At 45.6% G+C, this 19,633-nt stretch overlaps 1 protein-coding gene across 3 annotated transcripts in view; it reads right to left on the minus strand.

The window, feature by feature from the left end:
• The window catches only part of LOC110975459 (immunoglobulin superfamily member 10-like), a 42,490-nt gene extending 30,983 nt beyond the window's left edge, over positions 1-11,507 (minus strand). For all 3 annotated transcript variants that reach the window (XM_022227979.2, XM_022227980.2, XM_022227978.2), the window contains exon 1: positions 10,745-11,507. In XM_022227979.2, coding sequence (XP_022083671.2) covers positions 10,745-11,149 — 405 coding nt within the window. In that variant the 5' untranslated portion in view covers positions 11,150-11,507. The remainder of the gene's footprint in view (positions 1-10,744) is intronic.
• Positions 11,508-19,633: the final 8,126 nt, after the last annotated feature.

Raw genomic sequence — 19,633 nt, forward strand, 5'->3', positions numbered from 1 at the left:
AGCACGGCGCTCGTTATCTCGAGGGGGAAAATTCCCCTCGGACGTTTTGGGACGCGAAATGCCTCCCCCGAGAAAGTTGTTTTTACTCAATAATGAACTCCATCACCAAAATCGTTTAATTCCAGGCGGTTGTGTTTTTGTTTCCTTTTATTACTCCCCGGAATAAGCCGATCCTAAATCATTGAGGATAACGAGCTACTTCGAAAGGATCGTTATGTTTCCCGAATACATGAGTATATATTTTTTTTCCCTGGCGGTGCGCTCAAAGCGTGCCGGCTCAGAACAGCCATACCGTGAGCACCGATTACATACGGGACACCCTTAGGCGGGCCGCATGGGTCTCTTGCACCGCTCCGCGTTCCTATGTCGGGCTGGCATGGCCAACGATATTGTCGTTCAACACGCCCCTCGAGGCAACCGTTCTTTCATGGGGAACGGCAGAGCCACAAAAGGGGGAAAAGAACAAAGTAACCAGGAAAAGTGTTTGTTCATTTGTGCGGTCAGTACACCCCGCTCCTCGAGTTCGAGTCAGGGGTAAACTTTTGACTGCAACTGGTTCACCGTGAACACTGAAAGATTAAGAATTGCGCGCGCATCGCACACGTCAAAAAAAACTGCCAATAGCGTGTGAGTACCACCCTTTGACGTCACAATTCAACCGCTTGCGCATGCGGAAATGAACTCTAAATCTTGGGATGATGGGCCTAAAACAGTTCTACAGAACAAAATCTCTTCTTCACTGGTGGGTAAAACTGGAGAATTGTGACTACACAAATATCAACATCTGCAACAGAATTGAGATGAATATCATTATTTCGGGTTTGAAAACAAGCCCAGCCTCACGCTGAAGAGCGCACCCTAACCAGACAAAAGTTTCACTGTTCATCTCACAATACTTGTCAAACATTTCCAGTGAACAGGCGGCTTTTCATTCAGCCATTCTGTATGGGTGACAGATCACAATGTTAACAGTTTGTGATCGGTTCTTGAGCGCCCGTGCCCTTCGCTTTTGCATTTGCTGGGAAAATCTGGCTGCAACTGAACTTGTGTCGTGCCTTTTGGCAGTGAGAGATTTGTGGACGGTCTAGTCCTGCGAAACGTGCTCAGTATTTCCCGGACGATTTTGCACATACATTCTTGTAAAAACACAAACAGAAAAAACCTCCAGTTTCTGCGCGTGCGCAATGTGCGCGCAACTCCACGCGATATTTCGCCTCCGTGATAATCACTTCAAGTAGCGAAGACACAACTTCAAGCGAATGCAAAGGCAACGTTGACTTCACGGAGCGTTTTCAGCGAAACTCGTCTGAGTTGAAACCTGTTCCACTTTTGCGAATTGGCAGTAAAGAACTTAAGAACTGACGTCGCAAAGCCGCATTCGTGTTCGCGCTTGCGCAAAGGAAGAAGCGCCCTCTATGGGCCATTGATATGTACAGCACTAAAATGTTCAAGGATAAACAGAAATGTCTCATTTCTGTAAGCAGCAAACGTTTTTAAAAAACTAGAAGTATTACGAATGCAGTCCGTACGTCAAACCGTCCCGATGGGTCAGCAAGTTGTGTGTGCTGAAGTCTGATGATCGAACTCTATAGCGAACACAGAGCAGACATCAGCCGAGAGGCCGAAAAAAACATCTGGGTTATACGTGTTGGTTTAATGGAGACTGTGGGGACCCAGTCCCGCAAAACAAGCTAGTCTCCAAGAACTTTCCAAGCACTTTCGTTTTACACATGAATTTTTAAAGATGATTCACCGCTCTTTAATTTGATGTATTGCTTGGTTTGGCATCCTAATACAAACAAGCAATGTGTGGATGAAAATGTCGACAAGTGCCTATCGATTTTCTATTGCGCAAGATTTGCCCAAAGGCTGGTAACTGCAGGAATAGCGTTGGTGGTTTGTGACTCATTTTGTCACTTTGTCAGAATGCATGGGCATTCCGAGTCCACACGGCCATTTTCTTAAAAGTCGAAGTGAAATTCCTGTTACAAATGGTGTAGCCTCGAAGCTGCAGTGCGTGGTTGTCTATATGTCGCAATTTGAAGTATGCGTCACCCGACCAACAGAAGATTCCCATCTTGCCAAGATGACGAATTACTTGGAATCACATCTTGTCACTGTGGGGGCAACCGGCTTATGATTCATGTGACGCGTACAGTCACAAAGTGCATGTGAACTGAGTGCAACAAGCATTCTGAGTCTAGTCGTTTTAAAGGACTTGTAGCCGTGTCTCTGAGTCTGAGCGTGGTCTTAAGGCTGCGGATCTCTTCTGCGGCGGGTCATTCTCAGAGATAGCCACAGCTGCCAACTTCGGACGTGGCCTGGTGAAGATGAATGGGGAGCAAATTCATCCTCGTTATCTTCGTGTGGGCGTCTTGGTACCAAACACCAACTGCTCCCAGACTCGTTTGTTCCAACTATAATAGCGTGATTGGTCGAGTGGCACGCCCAGGTCATTTTTCGTTATCGGTACCACGCTCGTCATCAGTTCCTAACTTTAAAAATAATTTCAACTGTGATGCCTGAGTTGTCTTTCACAAAATCCAGTCAGTTCCAGCGTATACTGCCTACACCAAACCAGAAAATGAAAGGGAGCGGGGAGTTGGACTTGTAATTCTCACAGCTAAATTCGTACTCTCGCAATAAACTTGGAATTTTTGAACTTTGCTTCAGCTGTAGCAACCACCCGTGACAAATTATGGGGGTGCAAACATATGGAATCCAGGAAATGCGAATTCCATATGGGTCACCGCAACCTAAACCCAACCAAACGATCAAATTTCTGTTCCACAGATCACAAAGAAACTGTAAACAATTCAACAATAATTCTTTGTGTCTGCCTGTCACTTTTTGAAGTGACTCTATAGAGGGCAGGCTTGGGCAAACATGAGTAAGGTGATGTCATCATTCCTGCCCAGGCCAATACAAAACATGAGCGGGCTCTTTCAATAAATCCCCCCAACATCGGACCCCGTGCCCTGTTTGTCCAAAATGGAAAAAAAAATGAAAGCCGCAAGTTGGCACAAAAGCACGACTTGTGGGCGCGATTTTCACCAAGGCACGATTTCCCAACAGAAGAAAAAAAATCGGCGGGCAAAGTCAACGCTGTCTTGTATGCCGAGCAAATTGGCACAAACGACCGCCGACTACCTCAGGTATTCTACGGGTCAACATTCGGCGGGCTAGGCCTACTTTTTCTCCCCCTACTCAACTCTTCCCTTCTGTCTCCGGCCTCATGATTTCTGCAGGTGCGCGAACGAGTCATCAATCACTCGCGCATTACTGTCAGTCCAGGCTTTGCAAGCGGTTAATAACACCGAACGTGAACCACATACAAGTCCTTCTTGCTTTCAAAAGGTAGGACCGCAGGACTCATCAAAGCCAGCAACATGTCTGCACCGCGCAGGGTCGGCGTCGACAATATTGATCGAGTGAATCATGTTCAACGACAAAACTGGGCCCTTCATAATTCGCCATTATGTGATGACTTACACGCTAAAAATGGTGAGATTTGTTATGAGGGCACGTAGGACTATTTTTCTCGCGATGAATTACAGAAGGCAAGGGTACTTTTTGTCTGAAATCCACAACATAACGAGATTGATCAGTGTTGTAGACAAAGTCTTGTTCCTAGTCTCAGGAGTCGAAACCTAGATTCGTAATTAGAATCATGGATCGTTTTATTGAGCAGACCTGCGTTGGAAAACGGACCAATAAAACTTACAGACACGAACCAAAAAGTCAAAGTTGGCCTGGCAGACAAAACTGGCAACTATATAATTATGATCCCCACTGTAGTTTTGGGTAGAAAACAGTACCCGTTAAGTGTTCAGTTGCTCGATGTTACCGCACAAAACTCCATAAGTATTCCGATTTACACACTCCATATGGTAAAACAATAAGCCTTCTGCGAGTTAAATTTGAATAAAATCTGGTACACTGAGTTCTTTAAATCAACTTCAACATAACAATTTGAATTCTCCATACTAAAACACTGTTGCTATACCTCGTGATTCGGGACAAGCTTTTGCTTAGTTACATGTACATGTACATAAGAGACGCCTTGCACCAGTACACTCTTCTCAAGGGCACAAAGGAACCAGTCCATTCCAGAGATGGTGGTCGCTATGTGAAAGCTTGCTCCAAATCACGAGGTCTCAACAGTGTCTTTAGTCTGGGGAATTCAGACTGTTTTATTAATGTGTAATCTAAGATAACTCAGTATACCAGATTTTATTCAATTTAAACTCTTCAAATGCTTATTGGTTAAGCCATCCATGCAGTGAAATGGATTTCAACAAGGCATACATGTACCTTCAGTTCGTTGCGCTATGGTTGCATAAATGGCCGTTTCAAACGAGTCAACACATCGCACAAACTCCATGCTTAAAATGTACGCCTGCACGCTCTGGTCAAACAAACTCAACGGAAGCAGGACTTCCTTTCCCAAGCTTAAATTTACACAATCACCTTCTGTGTATGCCAATGATAATGCCCATAAGGTGATCCCTGAATAACCATGCAATTATTTTGCATCCTCACGGGGCTAGCCTCAAATCCAGTACTCGTTTAATAGAACGATGCCGAATCCCTTTCCTCGTAAAGTTGGCACGTTTCTTAAACAGGACACCAGTGACCTAAATATAGGCCACTGCCTGTCACGTGACAGCTCGTTTCTTTGAAGCGATATATCTGCCTGTGTCGTCAAGAAGCAATACAAAAAATGGCCGCGAGCAAGAAAAGTAAGCACTTATCAAAAATTGGCCTACATATTGCCAAAGTCAACGACCGGTCACAGCATCCACGTGTTCGCCCGTGTTTATAATTGGATAATCCGGTGCAGAGGTAAAGAGCCGTGAGCTTGCCCAAATGGGGATATGTGCCCAAATCAAACCAAATGTAGTCTTAATTCGTGCCACAGGACACGACAGAAATGTTAAAGTGTGATGAATATACATGTATCCGCTGTCTTCACTTGCAACTGAGAAACGAGAAAAAGTCTTTAATAACGGTAATCTCACATCGACAATATCAAGATGCGAAATCTATGCCATGGTATTAGCGTCCAATCTGTTTGTGAAATCAATTTTTGATATCTAACAAGAAGCTGGGCCATCAAGACGCAGATTAAAAACACAGAGGAAGGGTTAAATTTTCCCAATCGAGCAACGGAATGAAGGGATTCCAGAGGACGACGGTCCGATCGAGAAGCGAGCTGTTTGAATAATCGTCTTTTATCACTGCACGAGCTTGAAGCTCTCACTGCATTGAACAGCCGTTGTGTCCGACTGCTCGTCCTACTTTGGCCCATAAAAACACTAAGGGTGTAAGAAAAACACTGCGTTGTTGCAGTGCAGATTTTCATCGGGATGTACGATAGAAACGAAACATCTTGCACAGTTTCATCACTAAATTTCAACTGGTTGAAAACTTCAGGAAAAAAATTACGGTGCGAGCATTAACCGTTAAGCGGTCCACACAAATCGCACAATAACAAATAATCATCTTGGGCAACAACGTGACCTGGGCCCAATTTCATGGTCCTGCTCACCGCAGAATTCCGAGCTTACGGTCTCCATTCTGCGCTAACTGCGCCAGCAGAAAAATTCTGCGCTAACCCGTTAAGCACAGAATCCTTGGTGCGGGATGTACGTATGCGCACAAGCCCAAATTCCTCGCTAACCCGTGAAATACTTTCGCCGTAAGCACGGAATTTTCTGCTACGGTAAGCGCCGATTTTTCGCTTACGGCAAGCAGCGCCGTGAAATTGGGCCCAGGTCCTCTTGAGCCCATCCTCATGTAAGTGTAAATTGATACGAAGATCATTTTACATAATTGTATGTAACCGATACAAACTTACGAAAACACAGACCTGGGGAAAATACGCAATGCAATCAGACGTATTCAAACGAGGTATCTGATTTCCTTTTAGGGGAAAAAAAGACATTTTCAAGGCTCGGGTCCGTCTCATTAAGCGTTACGCAGGCTTCAAGCCACGGGAACAGCTCGATCTCCAACAGGCCTTTTCACTCTTGGCAAAGCACCCCGACCCTCTCTGTCAATAGTTTTTGGGATGGATATCGCTTACATTTTCCGTCTCGATTGCGATGAGCGCGCAAACATTCCCGAAGGGCGCGCTCCCCGCCTCACCTGCTTTCGCCAACAGAACAGCGAGACCACTTCCCGTCGTCATGGCAACGGCTTGGTCCGTCTTAAAGGAGCAGTGACGAAGAATCGTGCCTCCCCGACGCGTTCGTCCTTCGACGACAACTTTAAAGTAATTCTGCTTGGGAAATCTGTCTCCACAGATGACCACAAAACAAATTCTGGCAAAGATTTCAGCCTTTTCTCTAACTTGCTATATTACTTGGCTTCCATGTTGGTGACAGGGACTTAACCCCAGTTTCCCCAAAGTAACCAACTCCGATAAAAGCTCTTCAAAAATTTCACTTTAAAAAGCCATCCTCAAAAATCATCACGGCGCGACCGAGCTTAATCTATACATATACGGTGAACCGTTAACATCATTTTGCATTTCAGTTTAGGAGAGCTCAAACCCGTCACCACCGAGCTGCAACTTCGCTTAAGAACGTGCTTTCATTTCATCCGAAGCTCATCCGACTATCTCGTGTGGGAAAATATTTGGCCAAGAGTGATGACACAGGCACTATTCCGGTTTGCACTGAAAAAAATCAACTTGTTATTAGAAACACTCGTCCCCTCAATCAAAAACATAAGCCACACTCGCCATTTCTGGGAAGGGCTATAGTTAACCATGTAGCTTTGTAACGCCAAGGGTTTTTCCCATTAAACACTCTGCGGCTTCTCACACAACTCACAACAACGAAATTCACTGATATATTCAGGCGTCGTTGAGACTGTGTGGGAATGGCCGACGAATCCCAAAATGAAGCAGGCCTACTTGACTTCGTCGATGATAGGGTACGGCTGCTGTACCGTCCGCCTCTCACTGGAAAGATTTCCCTTGACTGCCAACATTCGCGTTGACAGCTTGCACGAGGAATCACAGGACAGAACAATGCGAGAAAATCATTACACGCCACAAACACAACAGCACTTTGCAGACGCGGCGACACCTTTAAGACTTCTCGCCAGTGAGACCACCCGTTGTTGCGGTCCTCAATTTTCCGCTGGGTCGGTTTGTTCAAGATAAGAGCACTCGAGCCTTGTCGATGGGTTTTGAAGAAGCCACTCAACTGCCCTCGTCCAACAATACCCCCACGGCCCCCTCGCCGGCCCGGGCAGACGACTTCATGACAGTGAATAGCGAATCCAGATTTTTCTTTCAGCCTCCTTGAGATTGAGAAGGTGTCAAAGCTTACAGCAAAAACTGAGACGCCGATTTGAAGTTAATGAAATGTTATCATGAACCATTTCGGGGCACCACAGGGGCGAACCGCAGAGCTGCATATCCAACAGGTTATTTTCCTTGTCTGCGGTTGTGGCAGGACATTCTCAAGGAAAGGATTGTGTGGATGATGACTTCCACAAAAACCCTCCCCAATCCTCCGTAGCGACAGAAAGTCTCCTCGATGCTGACAACTTGCGAGGCTTCTTTGACGCGTCGCGTCAAAAGGCGCTACTGGGATGAGCCGGCACCTTGAACAGAGGACCCTAAAAGCCATTACGATGAACATCGCCATTGTCACCTTTGACCTGCCCGTCAACATCGATTAAGAATCGAAATGCTCCCTGAAAGAACGAACGCCTATGTTTGCTCTCAAGTCCACATAATACAAAGTTTACTCTGTGAAGCTAAGGACAAGGCGACTTAGACTAGTTGAAAATTCATTCAGTCATATCAATCGAGCTTCCAAGTTCCAAGAGTGATTTCCTTTTCTCAATCTGCCGAGATAGCACCATAAAAATAACTTGTACTATAAAATTCGTAATTTCAGTGTGGAGAAGTTTCGCTCTAAAAGACAAAACGTTTACGTGTATATCGACCCAGCCGGCCGGAAAACCAAAGAAGGACTAACCCGTTGACCAGATCTGGGTTCAAGTCCGGCTTATTTCAAAATCTCCGATCCAGTTCAAACAATTAAGAGTCAGGGAGGTCTTTCGTGTCTCGGTCTAGTGCGCACATTGTCAGCAATCAATAAAAATCGGCAATCAAAACGTGGCACTGTGTCTTAATCCTTCCTCTCTGCAAACCTTCGCATTACTTCGCCAATGTGCCACGACCCTGCTCTCCAACCAGGTCAAATTTTCCCAAGGTATCGGGCTATTATGCCCAAAACTCATTACTTGCCCTGGAAAGCCCCAATCACAAAGTTATTTGTTCTTGCAGCCCGTTTACCTTAAATTGTTTCGTCTGCGGGCATGTGTGCGTGAAGCCCCGGGCTTTCATGACAAAACAGAAGAAGGCAAACGAGTCGACGGAAGAACCTGGAAGTTTACACAAACATTAAACGGGTCCCGCAGCCAAACAGCGTTTAGTGTGTAAATACGAAGACGGGAGCCGTGTCGAGCAATATTGACTCTGACAGTCATGCGAAGAAAAATCTCTCTTATTATCGCACCCCGTTGTTGACACGGGTCTGTTTGACTGACTTCTAAAATATCGGGGGCAGTGGGCATTACTTAAATGCTAGTAGAAGAAAAAAAACCGCGCTGTTATTGACGTGTTCGCAGGTTCGGCGCGGCAACCACTGTTTCCCAACTTCAAGTTCTAAGAAACCTTTTTTCTCTTCCCGGCGCAAAAACAACTTTTCAGAGCCACCAGGCTCTTCGAAAACATATTTTAGATCGCACAAACAGCACTGACCCATCTTTCTCATAATTCAATCACACAATTTCCTTCGCACAAGAAATTTGGTAATTTTCGCACCTCAAATTCAACGACCTATTTCTTTTTTTCAACAAACATCGCCGTCCAATTCCCATCGCAATTCATGGAGTGCCGGGTATTGGCTTCAAAGTGTGAATTTTCCGCGCTTCGGGCTGAATTTCAGAGGTGCGTGCGCCGGTGCTCTATTGTACAGCGCGCGCACAATGGAACAACTCTCAGGGTCATGTCTGCGAGCCACGAAGATTATACGACCGTGCCGCGAAGAAATTAGACTCATTTTGACGGTATCTCGGTCCAAGATCTCGCCAGTCAACGGTCAAATTATACAGCTACAAACCTCTATGGTCAAATAAAGCGGTGACCATGTGAACTGTTAATTTCCACTGCGATTCGATTTGTACAGTTGCGACCTTCGCTGGCAATGCGAGACGATGGCACAAGATGCCTTTGTGTAGAAGCATTTTTGATCAAATTTGAGGACGGAGACAGAGCATGCCACATCGGTTATGCTGAGGAATGATGCTCATGTATACTGTGTTGATTGTCACTTCCTTGAAATATTCTCGGTGTTAAAGATTTAAAGCACTTCCTTACACCCACCTAAAATTGAACTCCCCCAACTCCCCCAAGTTTTTCTTTAATTGTTCCAGCCCCTTCTGCTCAGAATGTCTTATAAGTGATAGTTTAACACGCTTGTATGACCAAGGAAAGGCACGTTTGCAGTGTCAAAATTCATTTCGTGTTTCAGTTTACTTCCAAGTGGGAAATAAGAATGTTGCTCCGTGAAAGAAATGCTCGATCATTTTCAGGCCGTTGCAATCTCATCTACGACCATGAAATGCTCCGATGACATACAAGCGTGGCTGAAATACCATTGTCAATCAAATCGGCGTGTTCCGGCCACGCATTCTCGATGGTTTTAAAGGCTTCAAGGGCCTATAATCGCCCGCACCCCCCCCCACCAACTGTTCTAACACCTGGTTGCATACCTCCACAGGCAACACAAGATAAAAAAAAATCTAGCACAGTGCTGGAGACCCTAAAATGTCACATGAGGTCGTTACAGACTGGGTTACCAATTGATCACGGCTGGTTTTGAAGGCGCTGTGCAAGCAGCATGTTTGAAATTCATAACACCGTCATCACATTTGCATGCAGCGGGAGATGGGTGTACTATTTTGACCCCGCAGATGCGCAGATGTCTTCCAACTTTATTTTCCTGCGCCAGCGAGACGAGCTCGGCGCGCTGACAATCTTCACAGGGTGTATGCATCTGCGATGCCAGGGGTTTATCCTGCCGTTCTCTCTGTACATGTACCCCGAACGTTTGTGCATTTCAGTCAGGGTTACCGACTGACTTGTCAGAAGAGTAAGTTGAAACCTGTGTAAAATTCTTCACGAGAGCTCGGAAGATGCGTTCAGAGCTCAGGGAAACAGTTATATCCACAGACATCACACCCTGTGCACAAACCCTGTGAGACTGCTCTGACAAATTTCATTTTCTTAGTAACTTCTTCGATGTATTCCCTGCAAAATTTGATTATTTAAGACATGCTATCACTCTCTGATGGCTGATACTATATCCACTATATGGAACAATGAGTGACGTCATGGAACTCCTCCCCAGAGATGAAAGTTGAAAATTTGGCAAGTTGGGCTGATCCATCCAGGTAGGTCCTACATTTTGGTTATGCAGGTTGAATTTGGAATGTCCAAGAGTTTTCACCGCCGAGTTTCAGACTCAGTAAAATATAGTATAATGATCTTAGTCACAGATTCCAGAAAGCATAAACAAGCCCGGGTCGATCATAAAACGAGGAATTTGCAAACAGAAAATAACGTTAACCTGACGGTCAAATTATTGAGTCGCGGACATGGTCTAATATGGTGTCGACATTAACTCAAGCAGGGAAAACACTAACGAGAGCTTACCTTCTCGCACAAGGATCGACACGGCGGCCTGGGATCGTCTCGTTTCCTTCGAGGACACTCGGGAAAAAGGGAAACGCAGAGGAAAACCCGGATGTAGGGGGAGCAGCCGGACTCGATCAGGGAGCGGTAGTTCTGCACCTCCTGCCGCACCAGCTTCTGGTTGGAGTGGCCGAACACGTTGGGCAGGGCGGTGCGGTTGTACGGCAGCCCGACCCCCGTGCACACGTTCTCCTTGATGCGGCCGCAGTCCCGGCCCTTGGGCTTCTTTCGTATCCGGACCCTCTCGCCCCGGTCGCGGTCCCGGTCGCGGCCCCGATCTCTCCCCCTCCCGCGCCCGGCCGATGCCAGCCACATCACCTCAGCCGACAACAGCAGGCACAGGATCAGAACGCACGCCGGTCTCATCCTTCGACCACCGATGCTCAAAACTCAACAAAATTACGAGTCCTCGAACGGCCAAATGCGGCAATTACAGGGGATTCGCTCCAGCAAACGGTTTTAATGGTCTAGAGTTAAATCACCGTAAACGGCAAACCAGGAACTCTCTTTTTCCCGATGAGAACGCTGGTAATGAAAGGCTTTTGGCAGAGTGATTGAGCAGGCGCCCGATCTCTCTGACGCGGTGGCAGCAATTGAATTTGAAGCCGACGGCGGCTGTATCTCTCTGCAGCGTATAGACACAGGTGTACATGTACATACGCGGTACGCTTTGGTGATTTGCGCTCTGACAACAGTGACGACTCTTGCCAGAATAACCAGGTATATATCCAGGCCTTGCCTTTGAGCAAGAAGGAGAGTCCATTATCCTGGAGGGGTGGTCCACTGTACAGTCTGAAAAAGTAGGCCCACGTGAAAAAGACTGCCGCAAAATATACTCTGTGGTGGAATAAGTATTGCGTGGGTAGTGGGCTGTCTAACTGGTGAAATTGCATTGGCCGCAGGTGAGACAATAAAGGTATACACAAGGAAGACTAGCGCGCGTGCAATCTGTCCAAATAGTCAGCTTTCCTCTTGAGAAAAGACTATCGCGGGAGAACAGCCTGAACTCAGACGCCAACGTTAACATCCCCATCGACAATTTCTTGCTTTGGGAGTTTCATTTTGCAGTAATGTAGGTAGCATATTCTGAAATCGTGTCTGGATTAGGTTGCCTTATAATGAATGTACGGCGAGTTTAAAGTCAAATTGAAAGATGGGTGGTCTTGGCCTATGTATATGTTGACGCTCGCCTGTGTCGGACCCACGGAGTTCGTTAAACAATTATTGATGACACTAAGTAGTTGGCAAGATCAACAAATGTTTCCCTTCTGAAGTCTGAACACCAACCAAGCCTCAGGGGATGTTTACTTGGAAACAGTCTAAAAAGAAACTTCAATCTATCGAGTCTAAAACAAGCCGTATACTTCGAAGGGCCTGGTGTTGGCTATCGCATCTCCAATCACTCTTAAGTTTTGACACACTATCATCACATCACAAAGAACTTGCACCGCGTAATTTATTGAGCCACTGTCCTTTTCTTGCGGCGTCGCCGTGGGTTGAATTTTCCTTTCAAAACCTGGCAAATTTACAGCGTGTGAACCAAGCCAAATTGGCCTGCCTGTTGATATAGAATCCCTCAACTTCCTTGATTTAAGGACGAGGGCCCTTCCATAACAATACTGATCGGCTCTGTGATTTACTTATGCTGCGGTTTCAGACGTTAGGAGATTTATCATTTCCAAGGGGTATGTACCCGGCGGACCGTTGAGTTTCGGGATATCGCGGCTCGGCGAGGCGTATATATAAATTCAGCCTGTCGTTTGCGATTACCACGGGAGGCTGGGAGTTGAGGGCTTCTTTTCCTAAACTTTCTTGAGCGGTTTGATTTACGGGCTTGTTGACTTCAGGGCTGCCTTTTTATTTTCTCGTCGGCACCCGCGTTTAATTTTAGTTCCTTCTGACCTTGGTTTCTGGATGCCCACAAAAATGCAGAAAATTTTCAATTAAATGTGCTCGTCTGAGATCAATAAACATGAAACATCCATTTCACGATGGCTGAATTTCACTATGGTGAGCAAAAATATATCCCCTTGTTGGTGTACGACAAACGATTTACTTTCACCCTCAGCTCGCATTTTGTGCTCTTTTTGTGTTAATTTGATACATAAATTGTACCTCAGACAGTTTGCCTTTTCAACAACGCGCAACTTGACCCTGTAACATTTGATAATGCCTCGCTGGGTAAATCACTCGCTGGCGCCTGGATACGAGACAATCTAATCGGTTCTGATTGGTCAAGAGTCTATGTGCACGCGGCTCGCCACGCGCGCGCCAAATCCGTATAAGGAGCTTCTTTTGACAACTTGCACGAGGAATATACCATAAAATGGAAGGGGTGCTGTGAAAATGAAGTAAAATTCTAGAGCAAAATTGTTGGAAATCCATCATATATTGACTTCTTTTGATTCCCTGACTAAAAAGGTATTAACGAATTGGAATAAATGCGCCGTCAGGAGACTAAACGCTGATGATGCCCTCGGCTGCAGCTCGCGCATAAGTCGCGCCATTCTCCCTAGCCAGTCTTAAACGCACGTTCAAGACGGGCCAAGCACATATTTTTTTATCCCCTTGTTCACAGACACCTAATACAATTTAACTCTTCCAATTAGACGCCACACACTTGCGGTGGCACCACATTCACAAGCACATTCTTCAGCTGGACGCGCGCGTGTATTTGGCCAATAGAGACATCCTATTGGTCGAAGAGGCATGTAACGCGCGCGCACCACCTGTCCACGAGCGTTGTGCCACCGCAGTAACGGCTTCTTATTCTGGTGGTCGAATCACGCTACTGGTCGAGAGCCCGTCATGTGGCTGGTCTTAAACAACAACGTTTATAAGACCCGTTGAGTAGACATTTATCCCCTCCTTAAAAACGCAGTGGACAGCGTTACTTACAGTTTCCCTGGAGGTTGCGTGGCCCCTAAATGACCCTAGAATTGACTAGAAATCTGCCTAAGAACTCCAACCTTTCTAACGGGCAAACTATTCAGGTTTGCAAGCTACAAAATTAAATGCATTCAATATAATGACTTTCCATCTCCCTCCGTCTGCTCGAACGGCGGGTTCTGCCGCTGTCCTCGGCACAAAAACAGCAGGATAGGAATACCCAAGGGACCGGTTTAACATAAACACCGCTCTTTTTTTCTCTGTCCTTCCTCACAATAGAGCGCAGATCGAGCGCCGGATTCGGATGCCTTCAGCTGCGCTGTCGGTTGTCATGGCAACGGACTGCAATTTGCCAAGCTGGCCCTTATTTTCTTCGCATCTCTCCTGTGTCCCCCCCCCCTCTTTCAAATGCGATCGTGATTGGATTTGGCCACCGCGGAAGACGAGGAAGTCCAACTTCGCGGGCGGACGGGGAGTACATTTTCTGCCTTGCTCGCGCAAAATGGAAAATGGCGGGAACTACTTTTGGGCGAGATCCGGTTGCCAGCGTTGCGTGCAATTTATCCCGGTCGCCGCAAGCAGTAAAGATTCGGACAAAAAATCCATGTCGATCATAAGTAATCGGTCATGACGAGTGCCTTTCTCGGGGGAAGCTTAACACTATGCAGTCTATGCTTGATAGCCTACTTTAATAATCTGAGGCATTCACGTTTAACTGTCGTTTATTATCAAATTTCAGTAAGGAAATTGGACCAAATGTGGCGTCCACACCTCACTAGCGGAAAGCAATCGATTTTGAGCCTACAGACTTCAATTTCTCGTGAAAAATAGCATGAATGTTTTTTCTCATCAGTATGTGAAGTGAAACTAGACAGTTGAAATGTCCATATAATAGTTGATCAATCAGTCGATCAATCAATCGATCAATCGGTGAGTCGATGGGTCGATGTGTCTGCTTTGTTCACCTTGAGTAACTATTTTTGCCAATACATGTAATATATAATAAACGAAGGAAATCATGGCAATCATGTTGGTGACTCTGGCAATGAGATCCGACAGTGATTACGACAGTGACACCCAAAGACGACTGGCAGATGGCGTATATGACGATGGCAGTCACTTTGGTCACGATGATAGCAGAGACAATGGGAACAGCAGCTGCATTGGCGAGGACAGTCACATCGATGACGCGGATGACGGCGATGCCTACGAAAACAAATTTGACGGATTCATTCAAGTTCTGAAGCATTCACATCGACCTGACAATGCCTACACCTGCCTGTGCTTTGAAAAGATAAAATCAAATCAGTTACCCATGAGATATGAACTCGGAAAAACCCCTTTCACCAAAAAATACTTCAACCTTTCTACATCGATTAAGAATGTCAAAGTTTGAACCGTTAAACGAACCGACAGACCTTCTTATTCACGTGACACTGAACGACGCCCGTGCGAGAAAATTCAAGATTTCCCAAGATCACGGTCGATTGTTTTTACTGAGTGTCGAGGTGCCGAGTGTCTCAATCGATCAACTCCCCAAAGTCTCATCAAACGCGCGACCTTGACACCTGGGATTGTTTCATACGAGTATTCGGTTGCACCCGTGAACCCAGGGCCGTTTTTATCTCGCATGTGCGATAAGCACTCGGTGTACCATCGGTAGTCACGACGACGGAACGTCGCTCTAGCCGTTAAAGGAGACCAATTTTGACAGCCCTGTCGGCTATGGCATTGGGTGCTTCGGCCCAAATTGTAACACAGAACTCAGGACAGAAATTTGCTACGTACAAATTTTGCTCGGCGAAAGTCGGTCACCCGCCAAGCTATCATGCATCGCACATTTCTATTGGTCGGCTTTCAGCCACTTTTTTGTTTTGCACCTAAACACACTAAGCAGTACACTTCCCGCTTAGCTTAGCGGAAATACACCCTTGCTTCCATTACTGGCACAGACATTCCACACCAGAAGCACGCAACCATTGGTTAGGTGATTGCGCATGCGAACTAGCTTCTTCCCAGCTCTTGGAACATGCTAATTATCGTTTTATTTGATAATCCTGAGCAGAGGTTTCTGTACAAACATCGGTGTTGCTTCGGTTATTTCCCAGAAAACAGTTGTTTTCTCGAGAACAGGTGCACAATAGAGGGGCTGCACTTCACCTGTTTCAATGGTTCCTTGCCAAGTCAAAGGAAATGTCGCCGAGTACCAGTTGCAATGGGTCCATCTATTTATCGAGTTTCCGTATGTCATGAGTTGAACTACAAAATTTGACAGAAGTTATATTTGTACCTATTATCGGTATGCTCCATCGGGATTTATCCTGAACTGGAAGTCTTTCAATACACTCTTTTTGCTGTCTTTCTCTAAATGGAAAAGCGCATTTGAAATTTTCAAAAAGTTCACGTCAGTGGTTGACAACCACATACACAATGTATATCATAACACTTTGAAGGGAGCCTTTGAAGCGAAAATTCTGTCGTGTTCCCGTTAACGACCCGTACTTGCCAACTCCGGGTCACACGCATGTCCTGTCAAGTTTGAGGTGGCAGATGCAGAACGCACGGTGTCGACGGGGCGTCGCGCGCCGACACCCGGCGGCGCCACTGATTGACAACGTCACGGTGCCGCGGCCTCTCGGCACGGGGACCAGGTTCACCAAAGTGCGCTGGCATTTGACAAACCTAATGTCCAATTTGCTCGCAACGAAGAGGTTTTGACATTCGCGGGATGCGTCAGTACACGAACCAAATCACTGCCAAAGTATTGTTTTTCCAATGGCCGGGAAAAGCCCGTGACACTTTTGACATGCTCCGCAGTCCCCACGGCAACGGTCCAGCGAAGTAATAAACTCTAAAACTGTCAAAGTGGTCTTTATAAACTAAAAATCAATCCACATCGATATACTCCAAAACAATGACAGATAGTGAAACTAAGAGAACAAAAGATTTCGTGATAAAAATCAGCTTAGTTTTTAAACTTTCACAACCAGTTGGATATGGCTTGCCTACACGTGTTAGAAAGTGGGCGTAACTGATTCGCTTACATGAAATTATTTTACGATGCTGAAATACGACGTTTCTATTTGTCATTCTTCATAACATTTACGCAACAATTCATACTTACCAACAGTGACTACAAAATTCTTCAATATTATTATTAACTTGGCAATTTAGTTTCTTTTCGTGTGTCATTTTTATACACATTTTAGTTCCCAATTGTCAAAACTGCTGATAGAGAGCGCCCCCCAAAAGTCAAAACATACTTTTTCTTCTATATGATCGCAAAGTATTCATTACCAAAATTCAGCTTAAAATTTGTTTACCCCTCTCCCCATCGCATTTAAAATTAATATTTCGCTTTCGGCCTGATCCTGTGTATTTTTGGGAGAGCATTTTATTAGGTCAATATATTTATTCAGTACAGGCCTACGAAATATATGTTCTGAGACAAATAGTTTGAGGCTCTTCCGCTATAGATTTTGTATCAAGTTGTCTTCAGGCGACGAGGCTTCGAACGACGACCAGGCACTGACCTCGATACAAAATCACCAAACCTGGCGAAAATTCAATTCTGTAGTCTCCTGATGTCGGTTCCAACAGCGAGTGAAAAAAATACAAGAATTGGAGAACCAGCGGCAAGCATAAAAAAAATCCTGGAGCAAAAACGGGGTAAAAAGAGGAAAAGGCATGATTGTCGAAATGTGAAAAAAAGGAAAGAGGTAATCCCTTGTGTAGTGTCGGGGGATTTGGCCGAGCGGAGCAACGGATTACGCGCTGGCGGACTGTTCGCGGGGAGAAGCCAACGAGCCCCGCAGCGGGCTGAACTTTGAACTTTTGCCAAATACAAAAAAAAAATCATCGCTAATACGGCGATATGTCAATCTCTTATCGCGTCGAGGCCGGACCCCCTACGGGGGTTGGGTGCTACACGATCGAACACCAACTTGCCTGAACGTTCGGGCTGACCTGGATGCTCTTTCGAACACAAAGACAAGTACAGTCCAGAAATATCTCGACAGGAGCACCTCAGGGTCTTATTTATCGACAGGATTCTTTTTTTGTGCGTAGAAGCCAAAGAGTGTCAAAAACATTTTATTTTTATCCGACAATGTAGAAATTAGACAAGCAGATTTTTGGCGGGATGGGAAGTCATCAAAATATTAGGTAGCAATATACCTTTGTTAAAAATAAGTTCAAAAACTGAAAAAAGGAGAAAATGTAACAAATAAGAATTGAAAATTTGTAAAAATAGTTCCGACCGGCATTATTTGCAAAAAGCTTGCTAACAATGAACATCTCACCAGATGCTTCGGAGACGAACCAATGAAAGATATAGCTTTTATGGCATTGCTAACACTTGTCGTAAAAATACCTGAAAATGAATAGATATCCTATAAGACTGGGGACATTTTGTGTGCAAAAGGTTGGCACGGTGCTCATGTTTACACCAAAATGTCAATGTTGGCGCAGAAATTCTTTGACCTACAAACATCAACAAAGAGGCCGCCGGCAAAATCTAGAAACTTGCAAGAGATTTGTGTGCACAGACCAAAAGCACAGTGAGGTTTTCTTTCTGGGATGACATCACGGTTAGGCTCATGAATATGGAAATACTCAGCATGAGAATCAAAATAGCAGCCAGACACATTTTGAAAAGGTGACGCAAAAATCGTCAACGAGGTTAAGTGAAACAAAAAGGTGTATTCTAAGGTGTGTATTAAAACGAATTTCCTTGCAGCTACCCTTCAAAGCAACAGAAACGCGCCCGCATCGTTTGTTCAAAATTATTTTGGGAAGGATCTAGGAGGAGATGGTTAAGTACGACTTGTTATCGTTTCTTTATAAACCACTCGCTTTAACCCGCGTGAAACAATAAACGAAGCGTGCCTGGGTGGGTGTTCATAAGCGTTCGCGTAGCGCGGTTGGTAGTCTACGGTGACCTCGCAGTGACCTTTCTTTGTGTAGCCTGCCCCCAACATTGTTGATGTTTGCCGCTCCAAAGGGCTGTTAATCTTACGACTGACGACAAAGACTACACGCCCTCCGACCTCCCCCCCAAGTTCAAGCCTGTCAACGGGGGTCAGCAGATGGTTCTAAAGTGGGCGCTGATACCTGTACGAGGTGGAAATGTAAATTTCAACTTCACCCAGTAAATTTGAACCGGGAAAGTTCCCCCTTCAGTAAACTTCGAACTTGGCGTAGCCTGACTGGAGGAATAAGCATTAGAGCCATGGGCGTGTTCGTGATGTCGGCTTTTTCAAATAACAGACATCGAAATACTGATGAAAATCATCCTCAATGGGAAACTTTGAGACACTTGGTGGCGGCAGACACAAGAGCCCTCCTTTTTGGTTGATGTGGGCATGCGCGTGCAGTTCTAGGCATGCGCATAGTGGTTCTTAGCACGCTCACAACCAACTGCGGAAAAGGCGTCTGTGGCTCATCCACAGACGTATATAAAAAAAAAACCTGGACTTGCAACGCCTACTAATGAAAAAGAAGCCAATCAGCGGCCATTTTACCGAGCCGAAAACAAATGCATGGTTGGCTTCCTTCTATTGACGTCAGGAAGAACAAAGGCGGGCATTGCCAGGAAAGCTTTGTATTCGGCTCGGTAAAATGGCTGCGAGTGGATTCAATGACTCTATAAGCTGATTAAGGGCATTGCGAGTCCAGATTTTTTTATACATGTCCGTGGGCTCATCCTCGACTCCTTGGGCTGCGTGCACGTTTCTTCACAAGCCCCAGCTGGTCGTGTGGAATTCAGAAATGATGCTTACTGGCTGTTCGGAATGAATTATACATAAACGTAAAGTCAATCACTCGCACATTACAAAAGCTACACGCTCGCGCCCCTGCACGACATGCGGCGCGCGTAAACGCGAAACACGCTGACTAAAGACAACTGATCTCCACTATATACACTGGACAGGACATGCGCAATAGGACAATAAGAAAATG

This window comes from Acanthaster planci, linkage group LG20 (assembly GCF_054643075.1).
Source record: "Acanthaster planci isolate LZ-2023a linkage group LG20, COTS_SCS, whole genome shotgun sequence".
In the NCBI taxonomy this organism is placed as follows: Eukaryota; Metazoa; Echinodermata; class Asteroidea; order Valvatida; family Acanthasteridae; genus Acanthaster; species Acanthaster planci.